Source organism: Phyllostomus discolor, chromosome 14, assembly GCF_004126475.2.
Source record: "Phyllostomus discolor isolate MPI-MPIP mPhyDis1 chromosome 14, mPhyDis1.pri.v3, whole genome shotgun sequence".
Classification (NCBI taxonomy): Eukaryota; Metazoa; Chordata; class Mammalia; order Chiroptera; family Phyllostomidae; genus Phyllostomus; species Phyllostomus discolor.
This window is the reverse complement of record NC_040916.2, coordinates 49,623,716-49,645,252: the sequence shown is the minus strand read 5'-3', so window position 1 is coordinate 49,645,252 and position 21,537 is coordinate 49,623,716. Positions and strand designations below refer to the sequence as shown.

Here is a 21,537-nt window from a genome sequence, read left to right as displayed (position 1 = left end):
AGGCCTCGAGGAGCCCGAACTCAGGAGCCAGGAGGGTCTCGGCCCACGAGTGCCCCAGGCAGAGGAAGCATCCTCACAGATTACAGTGTAGTGCAGGAAGTTTATTTACGGATGTGGAGAGAACATGGCAATCAGTGGAGATTGAAAACAGATTCCCCGAGCCAAGTCCTAGGGAGGGCTCAGCAATGGGCAGGGGTATGTGGGGTGGGATGGAGGTAGGTTTTGCCAGAACCTAAAAGAGAGAAGGCATGGTGACTGATTCCCAGGTGGGACCTGGCCAAGAATCCTTGTTACAAGGAAACAGAAAGGAATCTGAAGGTTGTGTATGACACCTCCAGGGAGTCCCAAGGCACAGTGGCAGTGGGGACTGTTCAGACATCAGCCCCCAGCAAATTCCTTCACTGCTTAGGGGTGGGGCAACATTTCAGCTGTTCCTAGGGGCTGCTTGCCACAGGATGACCTTGACCTTGACCACCTTTTGCTCCTGGGCTTGGCCATCCTCCTCTTACTCAGACTCCCTCAGCACGGCCACCAGTTCTTTCTGTCCTCTGTGTAGAGCCTGCCATCAGTGGGAGAGAAAAGACAGACACATTCGGAGAGGAAATCCAAACCCTTTCCCTTTCCAACTACTGTCCTTGCCCCCAGGCCAGGTTCCCCCAGAATGGTATGGGTCTGTGGCTCATGTCACAAACTCAGCAGGGCATGTGCAGAAGTCCCCCCGCTCCATTTAGCAGTTGCTTATGGCATGGCAGGCTGGGTGCCTTGGCAACCTAGCCTGGGCCTCTCCAGAGTAGGACCCATCTTCAGTAAGAGCCCCAAAGCATCCCCCTCATCCTCTGACCTCACTTGGTCTGTCTGCCCAGCTGCAGCAGGGGAACAGGGGGCTGAGGGCAGGGCCAAGGCACTCACCTGCCAGGCCTGCCACTGGGCCTGGCCCTGCAGCTGCAGCTCCTCCACCTGCCTGCGCCCAGCCAGGACAGCGTCTGCCAGCTGCCTGTTCTCAGCCTCCTGTTTCTGCACACAGCGCTGCAGGGCGTCCCTCTGCTGTAGGAAGTAGGGCACCAAGGTGCTGCGCAGGTCTTTCTCTGGTATCCCACTAGGGCGCCTGGAGGGTGGCAGGGAGCATGGGACGGGAGGCGGAGGACAGTGTGGGGTGAGGGCTCTACTTGCAACTCCAATTGGTGATATTCCCACCTCCAATTTCAAGTTGGACTGGCTTTCAAGGTCTCTCCTTGGGTCCCTCTCACCTTCTTAGACCCAACTGCATGGCTCATGCTCCTGATAAAAACACTAACCTCCTGCCCCTCAGCTTTAGTGCCCAGGAATCCGCCTCCCCCCCTCACTCTGCCAGTAGCCTCGCCTTCCCAGCTGCACTCACACTCTCCTCCCATCCACATGCACTCCCCATCTCTAACACTCCAGGGCAAGAGGTGACTTTTCAGCTTTTGCGTCTGTCCTACGGACCAAGCTGGAGAGGTGTGGGGGTGGGGGTGTAGGATGAGTCCTCCCAGATGGAGTGGTTGCCTGAAAGTGGGCCCAGACCTGGGGAGGCCCTGGTATGAGCTAACAAGGAAGCATAAGTAAAGACAGGTCTGGGGAGGCAAGATTATAAGGGCTTCTGAATGTCCAGAGAGGAGATGGGTCAGTTCTGACGAGCACTAGGGTAGAAGCCACTGTAGGTTCTTTTAAAATTTCTTTTTCAATTTAAAAACTTAAGTTTTTTTAAGTATTGCCCCAGCTGGCGTAGCTCAGTGGATTGACCTCAGGCTGCGAACCAAAGCATCGCAGGTTCGATTCCCAGTCAGGGTGCATGCCTGGGTTGCAGGCCATGACCCCCAGCAACTGCACATTGATGTTTCTTTATCTCCCTCCCTTCCCTCTCTTAAATAAATAAATAAATAAATAAGTATTAAGGTCACAAAGCATTAAAAAAAATTTGGAAAGTACAAAAACTGTTTTTATTCCCTCTGGCCTAGCATCCTATTCAGGCGGGAGAGAGTGCCAGGAGCTCAGGCCACTTGTGGTCTTGGTGGCCTCAACTCTCCTCTTGTCTCAGGGCCTCCTCTCTGCCCTACACAGGGTACTCCAGGAGGCAGAGCTCCCACTGAAATGCCAGCTCAAGGGAGCAGGCCTTCTGTGTCTTGTTCATTGTTAACTCTCGGGCATATGAAACAGTACTGGGTGTACAGTTCGTGCTCCCTAAATATTTGTTGAATGAACAAATGAATGAAAACCAGATGTCTGGGACAGCCTAATGAACATAAGACTCCAAGCATACTATTCTGCCTCCTTCTACACCCCTCCCTACCCTTTCTCCCACAGGCTAGATAAACCCTGAAACCCCCCAGGAAGGTTTCTCTCGGTCCAACACAAACCCTGGACAACATGCGCCTGCCCCGGGACTCTCTTTCCCCAGAGTGGGCTGTGCATTTCACTGTTTCGGGTTACTCTCTGGTGCCTGCCCTCCCCACCTGTCCCTGTCCCAAGGTCCTCTCCGTGAGCCCAGAGTCTCGTGCATATGGGCCCATCACAAAAGCTCCTTCAAGATCCTAAGATGCTTCCTGTTCCTCCTGTAGCCCTCCCGTGGTTCTTTCTCACCAGGCGGGCTCCTTGCGGTCTTTGCCTTCTTCCACAATTGTATCCAAAGCGTTCAAGACAGCCTCCAGGTTCCCCTCTGCTTTGATGTCAGAGATTTCCTCCTGAAGAGAGGGGAAAGCTACGATACTAGACAAGCCTATAGTGGAAATATGCTAAACTGCTAACTTAGTAAGCAGTTTCTCTACATGTGACTTTTACATGAAGAAAATAAAGGATAAAATGGGAAACATTTAAAAAGAGCCTGCAGTACATTGACAAGTGTGGCTCAGTTGGTTCGCTGTCATCTAGCAAAGTGAAAGGTTGCCAGTTCAATTCCTAGTCAGGGTGCATACAAAAGGCAACTAATTGATGTTTCTCTCTCACATCAGTGTTTCTCTCCCTCTCTTTCTCCCTCCCTTCCCCTCTCTAAATACAGATAAAATCTTTTTAAAAATAAGGAAAAAGAGCTTGAAGCAATCAAAAATAAAATATTTTTCAAAAGAGCTTGCATCAAGCCTTTCCTTCTGCCCATCATCTGGGTGCCAGAGGCCTTGCTGTTACCCCCACATTCTTGCTGGTTCCACACTTGGGTGCTTAAGAGGCCCATCCTGCAGTGTAACAGCAGGGCAGTTTAATTCTCAAGAGAGATCGTGAAGGGAACACTGTCTTTTTTCGTATTCCCTCTCACACACAGTTCTATTGGATCCGACAATCTGTGAAAGGCCTCCTTTGGGCCAAGCACTGCACTGGGTGCTGAAGACACAGAGGAGTATGACCCAGTTGTGCCCTCGCTGAACTCACAGGTCTGGCGGGCAGACAACGTATAAACACAAAATTACAATACAGAACAAGGGGCATTTAAGACACCCACGTTGTTGAAGGGAGGGACAATTGCCACTGCAGCCTGATGCACACAGAGGACAGTCATAGGGCCTGAGGACAGAAGGGGGTGACAGCATGGAGGCAGGACCTGAGCCGACAGTACCTACTGGGCTTCTCACCACTCACCCGGACAGACGTCTGCAATTGAGTCATGAACTTGTCATAGATTCGCTGTGTCATCTCAGGCTGCAGCTGGTAAAAGCGCTTGTAACAGTCAGTGAACCTCTGGTAGCTGGTGGGAAGGAGAGAAGGCAAAGGTGGGGAGGTTTAAACACACGGCCAGTCATCAGTCATCAACTTTTGCTGGGGCACCACTGCCCGCCATCACGGGACTCTGGGCCTTGTCTTCACCGCCCTGGTCAGAAGCAGTGCCATCTGCAATGCCAGTCAGTCACTGCCGAGGGCTCACCCCCCTGGTCTTCACCAGTCTCCCGCTTCCCCTCTGCAGAGTCCCCCGCAGGGGGGGAGTTCAGGCATTTCCCCCAAAGGGTGAGTCACAATTAGTCCAGCCACATTGTGTGGTTCCCATAACTTCACTGAGCATCAAATCACCAGGAGGGCTGTTTAAAACTCAGGTTGCTCAGCCTCATCCCAACATTGTCTAACTAGCTCCCCAGTGATGCCTGTTTTGCTGGAGTGGGCACCATACCATGAGAACCTTGGCCATTCCAGTCCCCTTTCAAGGCTGGATTAGGAGAAGGCATGTGGCCTCTGTGAGAACTTCCCTTGTTCCTAAAGAGAAACACAGGAAGGAACCGATGCCCTTCCCACAGGACAGGACTATGTCCAGGTGATGCCAAGTCCTCACAACCACAGGGGGTCTGGCCTGAGGGCAGTTTATCCCTAAGGAGGCAGAGCAGAAAGAGGGAAGAACTGGGGTCGCTGAACATACTGTCAAACTGCTGAAAACAGCACCTGGAGCCACCCTACCTTAGGGCTTCCTGTCAGTGAAGAAATGGATTTCTCTTATGGTTCAAGTAATTTAAAATAGGTCTCTGTTCCTGGCAGCTAAGCACACCTCACTGATACATCCCTTGTATCCAAAGGCACTTGGGACACTCCCAGTGGCTGTTCCTCTCAGACAAAGGAACCAAGTAAGTTAGATGGACTCCCCTGACCGTATTCTCCCCTCTCAGGACTTTGACTGAGCGCCCACTGGGTGCTGGTCGCCCACCAGGTACTGGGCGGTGTCGCCCCAGAGCTTCCATCCCCCGTAGGGGTGTCCAACCTTTTGGTGTCCCTGGGCCACAATGGAAGAGTTGTCTTGGGCTGCACATTAAATACACAACACTAACGAAGACTGATAAGCAAGAAAAAAAAAGTTTTTGAGTAAATAGACGACTTTGTGTTGGGCCGCATTCACGGCCATTCCGGGCAGCATGTGGCCCGCAGGTTGGACGCCCCTGTCTCTGAGAGATGGCAGCAAACAGCGAAACCCACACATGAATGTGGTGGTGGCCATTTGTGGAGAGTGCCTCTGGGATTACAGGACTAAGAGTGTATCGTGGGAATCGTCTTGGGGATCTCCCCTGTGTGGGGAAGGAAGTCAGGGGACACAGTAAAGGCCTCTCTCATGAGGCAATGTTCAATTGACCTACAGAAAGGAGTTCTCGAAGGCGCGGAAGCTCACAGCTGCGCTTAGCCGGGGTCCGGACGCTGCCCTGCAGTGTGTGGCAGGCCGGCGGGCCGCCAAACAGGGCAGGTGCCTGGGGCCCAGTGCATAGCCCCCGCTTCCTTCCCCACACAGGGAGCTACTGCTGGTTCTTCCCTTTCCCATGGCTCTCTAGGCTCCCCACCCTACATGAAAATTCCTTCCCCATAGCAATGTTTTCTGAAACAGGCGAAGAGTAAGAGCAGTAATGGGCTGGATGGAGCCCACTCACAGCAGCTTGCTAGAGATAATTGTCACATTTTCAGGAAGTCTGTGAACCAGTTGTTACATACAGCCATTATTGAAAATTAAAGTTTATAAACTTACAATAAATTACATTAAAAACAAAGGCACTACTAAACTAGTCAAAACATACAACTTCCTGCTTATTCTAACACACTTTGCTCTGCCCTTGAGACAGCGGACGCTGCTGCCTTGTCCACAGGAACACAAGACACTGTGCGGCTGCGATCAGGAGTGTTCACACCTCAGACACTGACAAAAACGTGAAGCCGGGGCTTTATTTTGAGAGCTGGTTGTAAGCGTCCAGCAGCACACCTCTGGGTAAGCGTGACATATCTCTCACCTTCCGGCAATACACATTTGATGTTAGCACCCGTTGGAGGGTGACCTAGTCACAAAAGGACAACACAAAGACCAGATGACGGTCAGAGTCCCAGATGCCTTGTTGTTTTGCTGCCAGCCCCACCAGCCACGCAGTCTGTGGCCACATGGAGGGTGTGGGCGGGGGGCATGTGACGCCTGGCCAAGCGGGGCTGGAATTGAAACCAGGTAATTGTGGCTGGAAACGGGTTTGGCTGGGACACAGGAGATCCTGCTCCTCCTCCCAGCCCACTCGGCAGGAAGAGGGTCTGAGCTGGACACATCTCTCCTCGGTCCGGGCAGCGAGCAGCAGAGAGGGCCCAGGGCGGGGCGGGGCAAGTTCTGCGCACCAGTGCTGCTCACGAACTCTTCCAGCGCCCCTGTGGGGCCTGAGAATTCTGTGAGAGTGAAGGGCCCCAGAAACGAGCACACTTGTCTAAGATGGGGAATGCCGCTGCGAACACTAAGAGGGAAGGCAGCCAAGCTGGAGGCCAATGTCAGTGAGAAAAGTGGTTCTTCTCCTTTTTTCCAGCTTTATTGAGATGTCATTGACATCCAGCACTGTGTAAATTTAAGGTGTACAGCATAATGATCTGAGTTACATGTATTATGAGATGATTACCACAGTAAGTTTAGCTAACACCCATCATCTTTTGTGAATACAAAAAAAAGTTTTTTCCTCGTGATGAGAACTCAAGATCTTTTAATAGCTTTCAAATAATCCACACAGCAGTGTTAACCAAAGTCATCATACCATGCATCACATCCGTTCAACATATTTATCTTATAACTGGAAGCTTGCACATCTGACCACCTTCATTCAATTTCCTCTCCTCCCATCCCCCAGCAATTCCTTTTTTGAGAGCCAATTCAGACTTGGGAATGGTTTGAACATCCTTGTGAACTTCCTGAAAAAAAATATAATCAGGGAAGCACAGAAAAAGTAAAGCACTTTAGAAAACATTCATGATCATCCACCCCTACCCTAGAACCACCCATCCACTCTCTCATGTAAACTGCAATAGTCTTGTGGATAGGGATGCCATCTACAATATCACTGTCATCTCCAAAGTTTCCAGAACAGTGCTGGATACATAACAGCACACAGAACATTCTGTAGACTAGGTGACTGGGACTGAGGTGAGGCCGGCCCCCATCCCAGCCATCTCTCCAACCCTGGACCCCCAGTGTACCAAGGCCTTAGTTACAGGGGTAGAGGAATACTCCCCCAAGAGCATCCTCGGAGGACTATCTGCCAAGCACCCCTTTGTCCTCTCCTGGAATGGTCTTCCAGACTTGGCCTTCCAGGAGTGCATAAGGGGCCACCCATCTAGGCACTGGGTAAGTACACTGGCTCTGAGGACAGGCTGCCTGGGTTCAAGCCCTACCTCTTCCACTTATCAGTTAAGTGACTTTGAACAACTTCTTTACCTCCATAAGTTTTAGTTTCTCCTTTGTCAGATGGGGTAACAACTCTCTATAACTCATGAAATTACTGTGAGGATTAAATGAGGTTATATATATATATAAATACAGTTCACAGCATATTGAAATGCTCCACATTAGCCACAATTACTATTACTAGTCTTAAAAGAACAGTCCTTACCTGTTCTTAAAAGAACAGTCCTCCACCCTCCTCGGAGGTATAGAACATAGTAACTTAACTTCCTAGAGTTAAGAAGGGTTAAAGCAACCCAGCTGCAGGAAGAACAGATTGGCCCCCAGTAGAGAGAGAAGATTAAATTGTGCTCCATCCCTAAAAATGCTACAATTGCCCTGGCTCTGTGTGGCTCAGTGGACTGAGTACCAGCCTACAGACAGAAAGGTTGCCAGTTCCATTCCCAGTCAGGTCACATGCCTGGGTTGCCTGCCTGGTCCCCAATTAAAGGTGTGTAAATAGGCAAGCCATCGATGCATCTCTCATGCATTGATGCTTTTCTCCCTCTTTCTCCCTCCCCCCTCTCTAAAAGTAAGTAAATAAAATAAAAATGCTACTTTTTTTTTTTAAGATTTTATTTATTTATTTTTAGAGAGGGAAGGGAGGGAGAAAGAGAGAGAGAAGGAAACATCAATGTGCGGTTGCAGGGGGTCATGGCCTGCAACCTAGGCATGTGCCCTGGCTGGGAATCGAACCTGCGATGCCTGGTTCGCAGCCCATGCTCAATCCACTGAGCTACGCCAGCCAGGGCAAAATGCTACTCTTATCATCAATGAAAGTAATTATTAAAACCTGCAGTTACTGAGTTTCTTTCAAAACAGAAATGATTCCATTAACTGAATTTTAACCTATTTTTTCTCTTAAGTAATTATGCAATATTTGAGATGCCTTCATTGTTTTTAAACTCATTTTTTTTTTTTAAGATTTTTTTTTTTAAGATTTTATTTATTTATTTTTAGAGAGGGAAGGGAGGGAGAAAGAGAGAGAGAAGGAAACATCAATGTGTGGTTGCTGGGGGTTATGGCCTGCAACCCAGGCATGTGCCCTGACTGGGAATTGAACCTGCGATGACTGGTTCGCAGCCCGCGCTCAATCCACTGAGCTACGCCAGCCAGGGCTTTAAATGTATTCTTAAAATTTAAAGTTAAATTTCTATGAAAACTCACTTTATAGTGAGCTTTTAAGTACAGTAAATGAAATGGTGACAAAATAGAGTTCAGAGAGTCTCTCTCTGTCTCCCTCTTCCAACTCTAAAAATAAAGTAAAAAAAAAAAAAAGAATACATTTATTGATTGGAGAGAGAGGAAGACAGAGAAACATCAATGTGAGAAAGAAATATCAATTGGTTGCCTCCCATATGTGCCTCACCTGGGGATCAAACCCTGTAGCTTAGGTATGTGCCCTAACTAGGAATCAAACCTGCAACCATTCAGTGTGTGGAAGGATGGACACTCCAACCAACTGAGCCACATGGGCTAGGGCCAAGTTTAACTTTCTTTTTTAAGCTTTTATTTATTTACTTTTTAGACAGAGGGGAAGGGAGGGAGAAAGAGAGGGCAAGAAACATCAATATATGAAAAATACATCAATCGGTTGCCTCTCATGCACTCCCAACTGGGGACCAGGCTGGCAACCCAGGCACGTACCCTGACTGGGAATCGAACCAGTGACCTTTCAGTTGGCAGGCTGGCACTCAATCCACTGAGCAATACCAGCAGGGCTAACTTTTGAAAAATTGACTTCAAAATATTTAAGCCCAGAATCAAGCCCTGGTGATGTGTCAGTCTGTCAGTTTATACAGGCAAACAGACTGTGCAAGGAAGGGAAAGATGAGAGGCACAGACAAGTAAACACGCACTTCCACAGTAGTGCTAGGGAGCCCCAGCTTGCCTTCCTCTGCCACAGTAACTTGCTGGTTGCCCAACCGTAGGCCTATTTCATAGACTGTCCACCAGAGGGCAGGCAGGGACTGGCACTTCAGTGAGATCAAGACTAGCTGGGGATGGAGAAGACAGGGATCCTTGTGACAGAAATTGATGCTCTCTGCCCAAACCAAACCCACCACCCAAACCCTCCCCTTTTCATTAAGAAATGTTTCTCTGGTCTTTTTCCGGCTCCTCTTCTCATCCTGTGTACACTAGGCAGCCCCAGGGCTGAGAAAGGGAAAGGGGGGAAAAAACAAACAGAAATGTCCCTTGATGAAAATAAGAGGTCAGTGACTTATGATGAAGACTGTATTAAACAATGTCTTTTAGCCATGGCTGGTGTGGCTCACTGGATTGAGCACCAGCCTGCTAACCAAAGGGGCACTGGTTCAATTCCCAGTCAGAGCACATGCCTGGGTTGAAGGTCAGGTCCCCAGTTACAGGCGTGCGAGAGGCAACCCACACATTGATGTTTCTCTCTCTTTCTCCCTCCTTTCCCCCCTAAAAATAAATAAAATATTTTTTTAAAGTCTTTTAAAAATTAATCTCAATTATGTCTTCAGGTTATTAGGGCTCTTGGGCTAATTTAAACTTCTTTGGAAACTTCTAGAAACTTACTGAAAATTTGAAATTCGGATACTTTTTCTGAAAAAGAAAGAAGAAAAAAACTTCAGATTTGATAAGTATTAGCATGAAGATAAAAATACCATCACGAGCCCTGGCTGGGGTGGCTCGGTGGATTGAGTGACAGCCTGCAAACCAAACGGTCACTGGTTTGATTCCCAGTCAGAGCACATGCCTGGGTTGAGGGCCAGGTCCCCAGTAGGCGTCGCATGAAAGTCAATCACACACTGATGTTTTTCTCCCTCTCTTTCTCCATCTCTAAAAATAAATAAAAATATTTATAAAAAATACCATCACGATAACTATATTCACCTATACATTTGACATTGAGCACTGACCTAGCTCAGTGGTACAAACCCAAGTACAATTCCTGCCTTCAAAGGGGGTACAGTCTATAAGGAAAGCATCAATCACTGGAAAATGAGGATGGAATACCATGGGGGGCCTAGCTGGGGGCTCAGGAAAGACTCCCTGGAGGAAGAAACGTTGGAAATCTAAGAGAGAAGTAGGAGTCAGCTGGAGGACAGGAGAGGTCCAGGCTGCATAGCTGAAGAGTGGTGTGCATACTCAAGTGAATGTGTAAAGATGTACAAACAGGAAATGGCTATCGACCACAGACTAGAACCAGGCACTATTCTAAGGACTCTACATAGAGAAACTCATTTAACCCTCACAATTACAAGGTAAGTTCTACTACCATCATCCCCATTTTCAGAAGAGAAAGCTGAGGCAGGGAGAAGCTTACCCAGGGCCACACAGCTGAGAGATAGATGGTGGAGCCATCTGGCTCTGGGTCAGGCGCCCTAGGCCTCCCTGGCACATAGCCTGCAGGTTGGCGAGGCAAGCAGGGAAGGGCCAGACACACAGAGGCTGGACTGTGTCATGATGAAAGGAGCTAGAAGGGTTTTAAGTAGGTATGGAACATCAGATGTGTACTTTCGAGAGCTCCCTCAAGCTGCTGTGTGAAAATGGACTCAAGAGGCACAGCTGAGAAGATGGCAGACTCATGCAAAGCACAGTGGGGGCAGAGATGGGGGGATGGACTGGAAACATGAAGAACAGAATCAGCTCGATGGGGCTGAAGCCACAAACCACAGTCTGATGAGTCATACCCACACTTCAGAAACAAATCACTGACAGTGGCTCACATCAGCAGCAGACTCAAAAAGGGCGAGATATTGTATTTCTGAGGCATTTATTCAGAATATTTTATATATTAAACAACTCTCTTTCCTGTAAAGAACTGTTTCCTGTGAACACCAATAGTGTTTGCCATTAGTTTAAAACTCTACCAACCAGTTCATGTACAGTTGCAGTTAGTTCTCTTTCCTCTGTTGCTGTCAGATGTAGGCTTTAATCAGCTTATCATGCAAATCATACTCTGCACAGCACATTCCAGGCTGGAATTCCTGACCAGGACAGGCATGGACACAGTCTGGCATCCAAGAACCTAAGAACTGTCAATCGCCTCTGGCTCCCTCAGCCCCACAAGCTGACACCACCTGAGGCACAGCTATGGGGTGCCGTGGGCAGCTGCGGCAGACCCACCTTTCCTCTGAACAGTGCTAACTGGTCTGCAGCCAGGGCCCTGCCAATACCACCTCTGTCTGACCAGCAGCCTCTTTTGGAGGGTCCTGATATGTAACAAACATAGAAAGAGGATAGACAGCCTCACTGTTTGCTGTAGCTAAAAAGAATGGTTGTTTCTCAGAAGGTCCAGGATGCTGTGAGGGCAGAAAAGAACCCTTCATTTTCAAAGGACAAGGCAGAGGTCACAAATGGTAAGCTCCTTCAGGGCCACATTTCTAAGTTCTGAAGCCTAAGGGGACAGATGCCGGAATCTTTGCCTCAGCTGGTCCAATGGCAAGAAGAAGCCTCAACAGAAGATGGTAAGTTGAAGGGTCTGTGGGATCCGAGAGCTCAGTGCGATTGATTATCTGTCAATTAGAGGTGCATCACATAATTTGCCCTCCTAGTCAAGTGAAAATGTACGTAAAAAATATGCTAAGTTCTGGGGAAAGTCATTCTGGGGTTTAAAATATCCCTTTGGATCACTGACATGTGAATAAACTAGCTTCTACTATGTAGAGACTTCTGTCCTGAGTATAAGTATTTGGTCTTTGAGATTGAGGACTTTTAACTAGCTGTTGGGGTCACTTTCACTGAGAGGGTACAGGTGGCAGGGAAACAGAACTGGCTTGGAGTATGAGACTCGGGTTCACTGAGGGCCCAGCTAAGCCCAAGACCATGATTTTGTGGAAGCACCATTTTCCACCACAGGTGAGACTCTGCAGTGCTGCTCAGCAAGCTGGGTATAGGGACAGAGGAGTACAGAGAAAACACTGAACGTGGGGTTTTGCCAGTGGTTGCAAAGATGAGGTAGCCAAGGAGCCATAAGAAACAGAAGTGTGGCTGCCTTGCAACTCCAACTGAACCTGTTCAAACAGATGTCTTGATTTGTAACCCCAGACCTGTTTCTCCTTAAACTCTTCGGGGGTGGGGCAGGATTTCCTCCCCATCTCAGTAGATGGCACCACCCTCCACCCAATCACCATCATGAAGCGTTGGCAATCTCCTGGAGTTCCCCTTTCCCTCATCTTCCCCTCCAAACCATCCTCCCTCCAATCGGCTAGCATGCACCCACATTTCTCCGCTGCACCATGTCTCTTACCTGGGCCTCTGTGGCCCCACCATGGGGTTAGCACCCCAGGCACAAAACGTTTGGCTTGACAAGCTTTTCAAGGACAAACAAAACTTTAGACTTAAAAAAATTAAATGGCTTTAAAAATAAAAGCTCCAAATTGAATAATTATTATCTTAAATGAATATACAAATCTAAAATATATTATATCAATTGCAATTTCAACTAGATAAAAATTTTATTTAATATGATATGTTTTTCTCTCCATAATCAATTTTAAAATTTAGCATTATAACATGATAATTTTTCCATGTGCCAATATTAGTCAAAATGGCATTTTTAGGAATTTTAAATACCTATATAATACTTTATTACATAAAGTTATTATACTTACGTAACCACCACTATTCAAATGTTGAACATTTTAGGTGGTTTTCAATCATTTTCTACTATGATACCTTTTTGTACAAAAACTTTTTTGAAGTTTTTATTCTGAAGTAATTAGAAATTTATATGAAGTTGCAAAGAACTATACTCTCCTCAGTGTTAAAATCTTATATTAAGTACAACATCAAACCAAGAAACTGACATTGGTGTAACCCACAGAGATAATTCATATTTCAACTGTTACACAGACGTGTGTGCGCACCCACTTTTGCAATTTTAGCATGAGTGTGGCTGCGCACAACCACCACTTCAGTCAAGACACTGGGTGCTTTCTAAATGCATTTGACGTGATGTGCGCTGGGGTCTCACAAAAATCAGAGTCTAGAGCCTAGGAAGACTGTAGATGGTCTGATCAATAGTCTATTCTCTACACAGCAGAGTACTTTTTAAGAGACCTGTCACTGTATTCAGAGCACTGCAAATAAATGAAGGTTTTTAAGCAAGTAGAGAGGGCCATTTATCAAACATTCTAAAACAATAGCTTTCCATTTCTCTTAGAATAATAAATTCCCTTGCTGCTAATAAAAATAATAACCCCTACATATTTAATGCAATACAGATAGACTATGGAAAGAAATAAATATAAGCAACTGGGATCAGAGATTTTATAATAGAAATGGATGGCTCAATTAAGATTTTAAAAATAAGCCCTGGCCAGGGGGGCTCAGTCAGCTGGAGCATTGTTCTCGGTTAGGGCACCTACCTACGGTCCTGCATGTAAGGGAGGCAAATGATTGATGTTTCTCTCTTGCATCAATGTTTCTCTTTCTCTTTCTCTAAATCAATAAATGTATCCTTGGGTGAGGATTGAAAAAATAGTAAAATAAAAATGAGCATTTAAAAAATTTCAGTGATATTTAAAAGTTCAAAATAATAAATAAGTATAGAATTTTACACTCAAGAAACAGAAATTGCAGCCCTGACTGGTGTGGCTCAGTTGTTGGGTGTCATCCTGCAAAGCCAAAGGTTGCCAGTTTGATTCAAAGTCAGGGCACATGCCTAGATTGTGGGTTTGGTCCCCGGTTGGGGCACATAGGAGAGGCATCCGATTGATGTTTCTCTCCCTCTCTTTCTCCCTCCCTTTCCCTCTATAAATAAAATTAAAAATTTTTTTTTGAAAACTCTGGCTAGTGTGGAAAACTCAGCGGAATGAGTGCTGGCCTGCAAACTGAAAGGTTGCTGGTTCAATTCCCAGTCAGGGCACATGCCTGGGTTGCAGTCTAGGTTCCGAGATGGAGGCATGCAAGAGGCAACCAATTGATGTACCTCTCACACACTGATGTTTCTCTCCTTCTCTTTCTCTTTCCCTTCCCCTATCTCTAAAAATAAATACATAAAATCTTTTTTTAAAAAAGCCCATTATCTAGTTATGCACAGTAGGAAATTGATAACATACTTGGGTTCTGTAAAAATAGAGCTTAAAAAGAATTTTTTTAAAAAGATTTTACTTATTTATTTTTAGAGAGAGGGAAAGGAAGGAGAAAGAGAGGGAGAGAAACATCAGTGTGTGGTTGTCCCTCCCATGCCCCCATCTGGGGACCTGGCCCACAACCCAGGCATATGCCCTGACTGGGAATCAAACCGGTGACCCTTTGGTTCACAGGCTGGCACTTAATCCACTACACCAGCCAGGGCAAAAAATAATTTTTTAAAAAAGAACAGAAACTACATTCTTTTCAAGTCCTTATGTACCATTCACAAAAATTGACTATATACTTATACTATAGTGTCAAAGTGCAAAATTCCAAAAAAAAATCAACATCATACAGACTGTGTTATCTGACCATAAGGCAATAAAATTAGAAATCACAACAAAAGGAGAAGTTTTTAAAAATTACATGTCTGGAAAAAAATAACATACTACTAAATAACCATTGAGTTAAAGAGAAAATCATAGGGAAAATTACAAAGTACATAAAATTAAGTGACTATGTTCACATATAAATGAATGAAATTGGACCCCTTTTTCTTTAACTTTGATTTATTGATTTTTTTTTTTAGAGAGAGAGAAGAAGGGAGAGAGAAAGAGAAACATCAATTTGTTGTTCCACTTATTTATGTACTCATTGGTTGATTCCTCCCTGTGTGCTGACCAGGGGACTGAACCTACAGCCTTCACATATCGGAATGATGTTCCAACCAACTGAGCCACCTAGCCAGCGTGGACCCTGTTTTCATACTATATACAAAAACTAACTCAAAATGAATCGAACACCTAATATAAGCTAAAGCTATAACATTCATATTAGAAAACATATGTTTAAACCTTAGTGACTTTGAATTAGATGAGTTCTTAGATACAGCACAAGCAATCAAACAAAAAATTCTTTGCAATTTTTATCTAAATAATAAAATTTAATTTGGACTTCTCAAAATTAAAACTCTTACAAATTAACAATAAAGACAAATAAGCCAATTAAAAATGAGGGAAGTATTTGAATAGACATTTCTCCAAAGATAAACAAATGGTCAATGAGCACATGAAATATGCTCAGCATCATTAGTCATTAGGAAAACGCAAGCATGAGCCACCATGAGATACCACTTTATACCCAGGTGGATGGCTATGGACTGTAATAAAAAAAAACAACAGACAAGCCCTGACCACTGTGGCTCAGTTGGCTGGGCGTCGTTCCTCAAAGCAAAAAGTCGCTAATTGGATTCCCAGTCAAGGCACACATCTAAGTTGCAGGTTTGGTCCTGGTTCCCAGTCAGGGAACACATGAGACAATCGATTTTTTTTCCCTTTCTCACATCATGTTTCTCTCCCTCTCTTTTCCTTCTGCTCAAAAAAAAAAAAAAAGAAAGAAAGAAAGAAAGAAAAGAAAAAGAAAAAGAAAAAAAAAGAAAAGAAAAAGAAAAAGAAAAAGAGACAGACAAGCTCTGAGGAACATGGCTCAGCTGGATGGACCATTGTCCCGTAGCCAGAGGGTTGCAGGTTGGATTCCCAGTTAGGGAAATCCAACTAGGTTGTGCCTAGGTTGTGGTTCAATGGCTGTTCCGAGTGTGTACAATCCCCAGTCTGGGCACATACAGGAGGCATCAATATACGCTTCTCTCTCTTGCATCAATGTTTCTCTCTCTCCCTTCCTATCTCTCTGAAAGCAATGAAAAAAATGTCCTTGGGTGAGGATAAACAATTTTTTTAATAAATAAAAATAAAAATAAGAAAGATTAAAAAAATAAAAGACAATAACAAGTGTTGGTGAGGATATGGATAAATCAGAACCATCATAAACTGCTAGTGGATATAGCTGCTTTGGAAAACAGTTTGGCTATTCCTCAAAGAAGTAAATGTAGAATTACTGTATGATCCAGCAATTTCACGCATAGGTAGATCCCCAAGAGAACTGAAAGCACTCGTTCACAGATGTTCGCAGCAGCATTATTATAAAAACAAAAAAAAAATGAAAACCCCAAATATCTATCTAATGATGAATGGATAAAAATGTGGTATTACCCATACAATGGAAAATTATTCAGTTATAGAAAAGAGTGAAGTACTAATACATGCTAAAACATGGATGAACCATGTTTTATGCCAAGTATAAGAAGGCGGGTAGCTCTGGCTGGTGTAGCTCAGTGGATTGAGCACGGGCCTGCAAACTGAAAGAAGCCAGGTAGATAATGCCACATATTGTATGGTTCCATTTATATGAAACGCCCAGAAGAGGCAAATCCATAGACACAGAAAATAGCTTAGGGGTTACTACCAACTGGGAGATGGGGGTGAGGAATGTCCAGTGACTGCCAATGAATACAAGGTTTCCTTCTGGGGTGATGAAAATGTTCTGGAATTAGGTAGTTTTGATGGTTGTACAGCTTTGTGACCATACTAGTTGTATACTTTAAAGGGTGAATTTTGTGATATATAAATTATATCTCAATGAAAAAACTGAAATGACACCCTGACTGGTGTGCCTCAGTGGACTGAGCTTTGGCTTACGAATTGAAAGGTCACTGGATTGATTCCCAGTCAGGGCACATGCCTGGATTGCTGGGCAGGTCCCCAGTTGAGGGAGTGCTAGAGGCAATCCATTGATGTTTCTCTCATACATTGATGTTTTTCTCCCTTTCTCCCTCCTTTCTCTCCAATAATAAATAAATAAAATCCAAAATAATTTTTTAAAAAAGATAACATACTATATGATTTCACTTAAAAAGTTTAAAAAAATAGGCAAAACTAATCCATGGAAACACAAGTCAGGAAAATGGTTGCCCTTCCAGCTTAAGGTAAAGAGGGAATGGAGCACATGAGTACCTCCTAGGGCTCTGACCATTGATTTGGGTGCTGGTTTCACACGTGTGCTCATTTTGTAGCATGTTATCGAGCTGGGCACCTATGATTTGGGTACTTTGAAGGAGGTTAAACTTTAATAAGACAAGCAAGACTGCTAGACACAAAACAATCTTACAAAAATCAATAATTTCTCTAAGGCATCTGCAACTAATTTTAAAAGAAAATAGAAAATAAGAGCATTCACAATAGTAACAAAACTATAAAGTATTAGGCAGTACCTAATAGAGAATGCATGAGTTCTCTAAAGACCTTTGGAACTTCATTGTACATTGCAGAGACAGCCAGTTCTCGCAAACTGATCTATAGACTCTTTACAACCCCAACCAAAATTGCAGCTGAATGTTTTGAGGAATGAGAAAAATTCGCTTTAAAGCTTACAAGGAAAAAATCAAGGTCCCCTGGGCCAATTTTAAAGAGGAAGGAATTTATTTGCACCACACCTAAGGTTTCCTAGAAGGCCTGATGTTAAGAATCCACATGCATAGGCACAAAGATGGCCAACACATCAGTGGTGCAGAAGATAAGCTGAGGGGCACAGTAGGCAGAGGGACTTGCCATGTGATAGGGGGGCTCCATAAAGCAGTGGGGATGAATGAACTATTTAGTTGACAATGACTGGGAAACAAGAAAAATGAAACTGGCTAAGGCCACCACTTTCACCTTAATCCAGAAAGATGAAAGATTTTAAGTAGAGAGTAAAATGATAAAACAGCTAACAGAAGAAAACATTGGAGACTATCTTAGTGACTTAGGTGTGAGTATAGCCTCTATAAACAAGACCCCCAAAGCACAAAACTATAAGGGGGGGAATGTAATCACATGAAAATTAAGAGTTTAAATAATAGGTTAGGCAGTACTTAATTTACCATGACGTCAGGATGCTGACTTAGTCTGGAGGCTGAGAAAAGAGAGTCATAAAGATCCGAACAGCCTGTGAGGGACACCCTCACATTACTGCATTTCTCTACTTTATTCTCCTGGGGTAAACTGCAAAGTACCATAATCTGTGGGGTTTTTATTTGATTGAAGATTTCTGTTCCTGCTCTGGCTGGTGTAGCTCAGTGGATTGAACACCAGCCTGCAAACCAAGGGATTGCTGGTTCAATTCCCAGTCAGGGCACATGCCTTGGGTGGCGGGCCAGGTCCCCACTTGGGGGCATTCGAGAGGCAACCACACATTGATGTTTTTCTCCCTCTCTTTCTCTCTCTCTCCCCCCTCTCTAAAAATGAATAAATAAAATCTTTAAAAAAAAGATTTCTGTTCCTCAAAGGACATTATAGACAAAGTTAGCACCTAACAGACAAAGATAATCCCTTCTTTGGTCTAAAACTGATAGACTGATTTCTACACTATACCAGGAACTGCACCAAATCAAGATAAAAACCTCCAATTTAAAAAAATGGGTCTGAAAAAACAACCCTGGAGGAAATGAGTAGGCAGTTTGCAGAAGAGGAAGCCAAATAACAAACAAGTATATGAAGAAATGCCCAAACCTATGAGGAAATCAATAACATGCAAATACAAACAATAATGAGATACCCCTTTCACAACTTCAGAATAGCAAATACTAGAATGGTGGATACCCATTGAGGGCGAAGCTATAGGAGATAGAAACAGCTTTTCTGGAAAGCAATCGGATAAAACTCTTAGGCTCAGTGATCCCTCTCCATTACAGACTCAGAAATTCCAGCACTGCTCCAAGAGGGGACGTACAAGATATTCACCCTGATGAAATTTGTGGAGGCAGGAGTTGGAGGCAAAGAGGTGTCCATGAGAGACAATGGGTATGAGCTGGATGCTTATCATGGAAAGACAAGCAGCTCTGAACCACATGCACTTGCCAAACATGGTGAGATCTTTTTAAAAAATGGCATTGGTGTGACCATGCCCTTCAAACTAGATGTGTGTTCACTGCGTGTTATATAATTTGTGGTTCCTTTACTCGACATGCCTAGTTCAACTTTTTCCTCCAATCGATCACATCCTGGAATCCAATATATAAATCCAATATTGCATGTCTAGTGCATAACTATTGTAAAGGATCTTATTTTGTGTACTTATGCATCAGAATAGTGCACACTGACATATAATGTAAAAAGTCTATATGTTAACAACGTAGACAACTATCCAAGTGTCATACCAACTAAAACACCAAATAAACCTTAACAGTGAAAAAAAGGTGTTGAGTGAAAAAAGATATGTAGTATAATAATCATTTATATAAACTTAAAACATACACAAAACAACATGCTTTACAAGAAAACAAACATATTAAAATGTCACTTCCTTGCACTCACACTAACCCAGACCCCTCTCCTATTCCTTTCTGTTCCCTTACCTTGATTTCTTTGTCTTTTAAAAAAAAATTAAAAGATTTTATTTACTTTTTTAGAGAGAGAAGAAGGGAGGGAAAAAGAGAGGGAGAGAAGCATCAATGTGCAAGAGAAACACCTACCCACTGCCTCTTGCACACCCCAAACCGGGGACCCAACCCACAGCCCAGGCATGTGCCTTGACTGGGAATCAAACCAGCAACCCTTTAGCTCACAGGGCAACGCTTGATCCACTGAGTCACACCAGTCACACCATTTTTCTTTATGGCACTAGAATGTCTACTCCATGAGAACAGTACCTTCCTGTCTTGATCACTGTCATATCTCCATTCCTAGAACAGAGCCTGGGACATTGTAGATGGTTGATAAATATTTGTACCTGAATAAATGAATAAATGGTAGACATAGAGCCAATAGACAGCAGGGCCTATGAGGAGGGGAAAGGGGCAAGGATGAGTAGCGGGAAATCGACCAAAGAAGGGACATATAATAGTGTGTCATGAATGATCCATAAAAATAATTACAATTATTTTATCAAATTCATTACTGTGGAAATTAGACCCTGCATGATAAGGCTGTCACCTGGCTGTCCGGCTTCCTCTGATTTTACTCTCTCTGCCCACTATGTTGTAGCCAACCAGACCTCCCTCTGCCAGTTCCTAGAATGCCCTCACTGTCTCTGCGTCTTTGCACAAGCTGTACCCTTTGCCTATATGCTTTTTCTCTAGTACTTTCTCTCATTCTTCAAGTTTCAGCTTAATATCACTTCCTCAGAGTGGGCTCCCCTAATCATCCTAGCTAGTGTTTTCCTTTCCTCCAAATTACTCTTATCACATCACCTGTTCTTTACCTTTCCAAGCTCTGTGATTATTTTGTTCACTGAACGTCTCTATCCATTAAATATAAGGTCCAAGATGGGGGCTCCATCTGCTTGGTCTTATCTCCAGCACCTGACACAGTGCCTGGCAGAGCGGGTACTCAAATAATTGCTGTGCGAATCAATGAAAGAATAGATCATAACGTTTCTGCCGGAAAGGAGGGAGGGAGGAAGACTGGGAGAAAATGGGAGTCCTGAGGCGGTCAAAAAACAGGTGTGGGGACAGACAGGGCTGGAGGGAGAACAGGCTGCGGTCAAAGCCCTTTAAGTTCTTGTAACTGTTTCAGCATTAACATTTTGGGTGGTGGGATCATGGGCAAAACGCTTCCTTTAGAATTCCAATATCGTTACAATACTGTCCACATAACATGAAAATCAGGACAGAAGTGTTTCTATGGTAATGCACTAAGTCCTCACCCAGTGAAGGCATTATTATTCCCAAAATAACTAAAATCTAATGCTTTCTCCGTGGCAGGCACTGTCTAGCGCCTTTCATGTATGTACTCATTTAAATCCCAAAAAGACCTCTGAGAAAGGTCCTCTTGTTGCCATTTTACTGATCCGGGCGAGGCACAGAGCGGTTAAGACTTGCTCACATTATGTTGGGCCATGATTCCAACCCTGCTCTAATTCCAAAGCCTGCACCTTCCCTCTCAACCACCTGAAGTTCAGGCACAAACTAGACTGGCTGGAGGACGCGGTAACTAGTCGTTCTCGGTAACCTGCGTAAGCACACCTCACGTGACTCGCTAGGCTCCGGGACGCTCAGTGGTCCACTAGACTGCCAGTCAATACCCTCTCGCACCCGGGACCCACGTGACGGACCTTTCTTACCGTTTTACCACCACAGTCTCGCGGGATTTACACTGACGGACCAAACTCGGTCCTCTGTGCTTCTGCGAGGTGGGTTCTCGTCCCCGCTTCCTCCACCTTACCTCCCGGCAGCGACTAGCTTCTGGAGAAAAGTATCCACTGTGGTGTCGAGGAGTTTCAGTCTGGAAATGGTAGTGCTGTGGGGCACGGATTCGGCAGACGACCCCTCAGGCCCTTTTTCCTCACTGCTGCTGCCTACACTGGCACTGTTTGCTTCCGCCATGTTGAAGTCGAACCGCCAAAACTAACTGGCCCGGCTGCCCCACCCACCAGGGCCTCCGATTGGCCGCCCCCGGCATGGCTGCTTCCGATTGGAAGCTGCGGAACGTCTCTCAGCGAGTCGCTGGAGGCTGACGGTTGACTGC

At 44.9% G+C, this 21,537-nt stretch overlaps 1 protein-coding gene across 2 annotated transcripts; it reads right to left on the bottom strand.

Annotated features, from left to right (window-relative positions):
* Positions 1-84: 84 nt before the first annotated feature.
* On the bottom strand, positions 85-21,504 carry LOC114489210 (polyamine-modulated factor 1-like). Of its 2 annotated transcripts, none has more exons than XM_028503220.2 (5): positions 21,235-21,504; positions 3,586-3,691; positions 2,599-2,699; positions 910-1,105; positions 85-559 (listed from the first exon to the last, which is right to left on the bottom strand). In XM_028503220.2, the coding sequence occupies exons 1-5, from the start codon at positions 21,393-21,395 to the stop codon at positions 506-508; spliced, it is 618 nt and encodes a 205-aa protein (XP_028359021.1). In that variant the 5' UTR covers positions 21,396-21,504; the 3' UTR covers positions 85-505. The 2 variants fall into 2 exon arrangements, with proteins under 2 accessions (XP_028359021.1, XP_028359022.1); XM_028503221.2 differs by having other exon boundaries at positions 910-1,044.
* Positions 21,505-21,537: the final 33 nt, after the last annotated feature.

Excerpts from the sequence above, each read along its gene's own strand:
- LOC114489210 (XM_028503220.2), bottom strand. The coding sequence starts at position 21,395 with ATGGCGGAAGCAAACAGTGCCAGTGTAGGCAGCAGCAGTGAGGAAAAA. Across the intron at positions 2,700-3,585 it reads AATTGCAGACGTCTGTCCGG|GAGGAAATCTCTGACATCAA; the intron begins GTGAGTGGTGAG and ends CCCTCTCTTCAG. Across the intron at positions 1,106-2,598 it reads GACCGCAAGGAGCCCGCCTG|GCGCCCTAGTGGGATACCAG; the intron begins GTGAGAAAGAAC and ends GCCACCCTCCAG.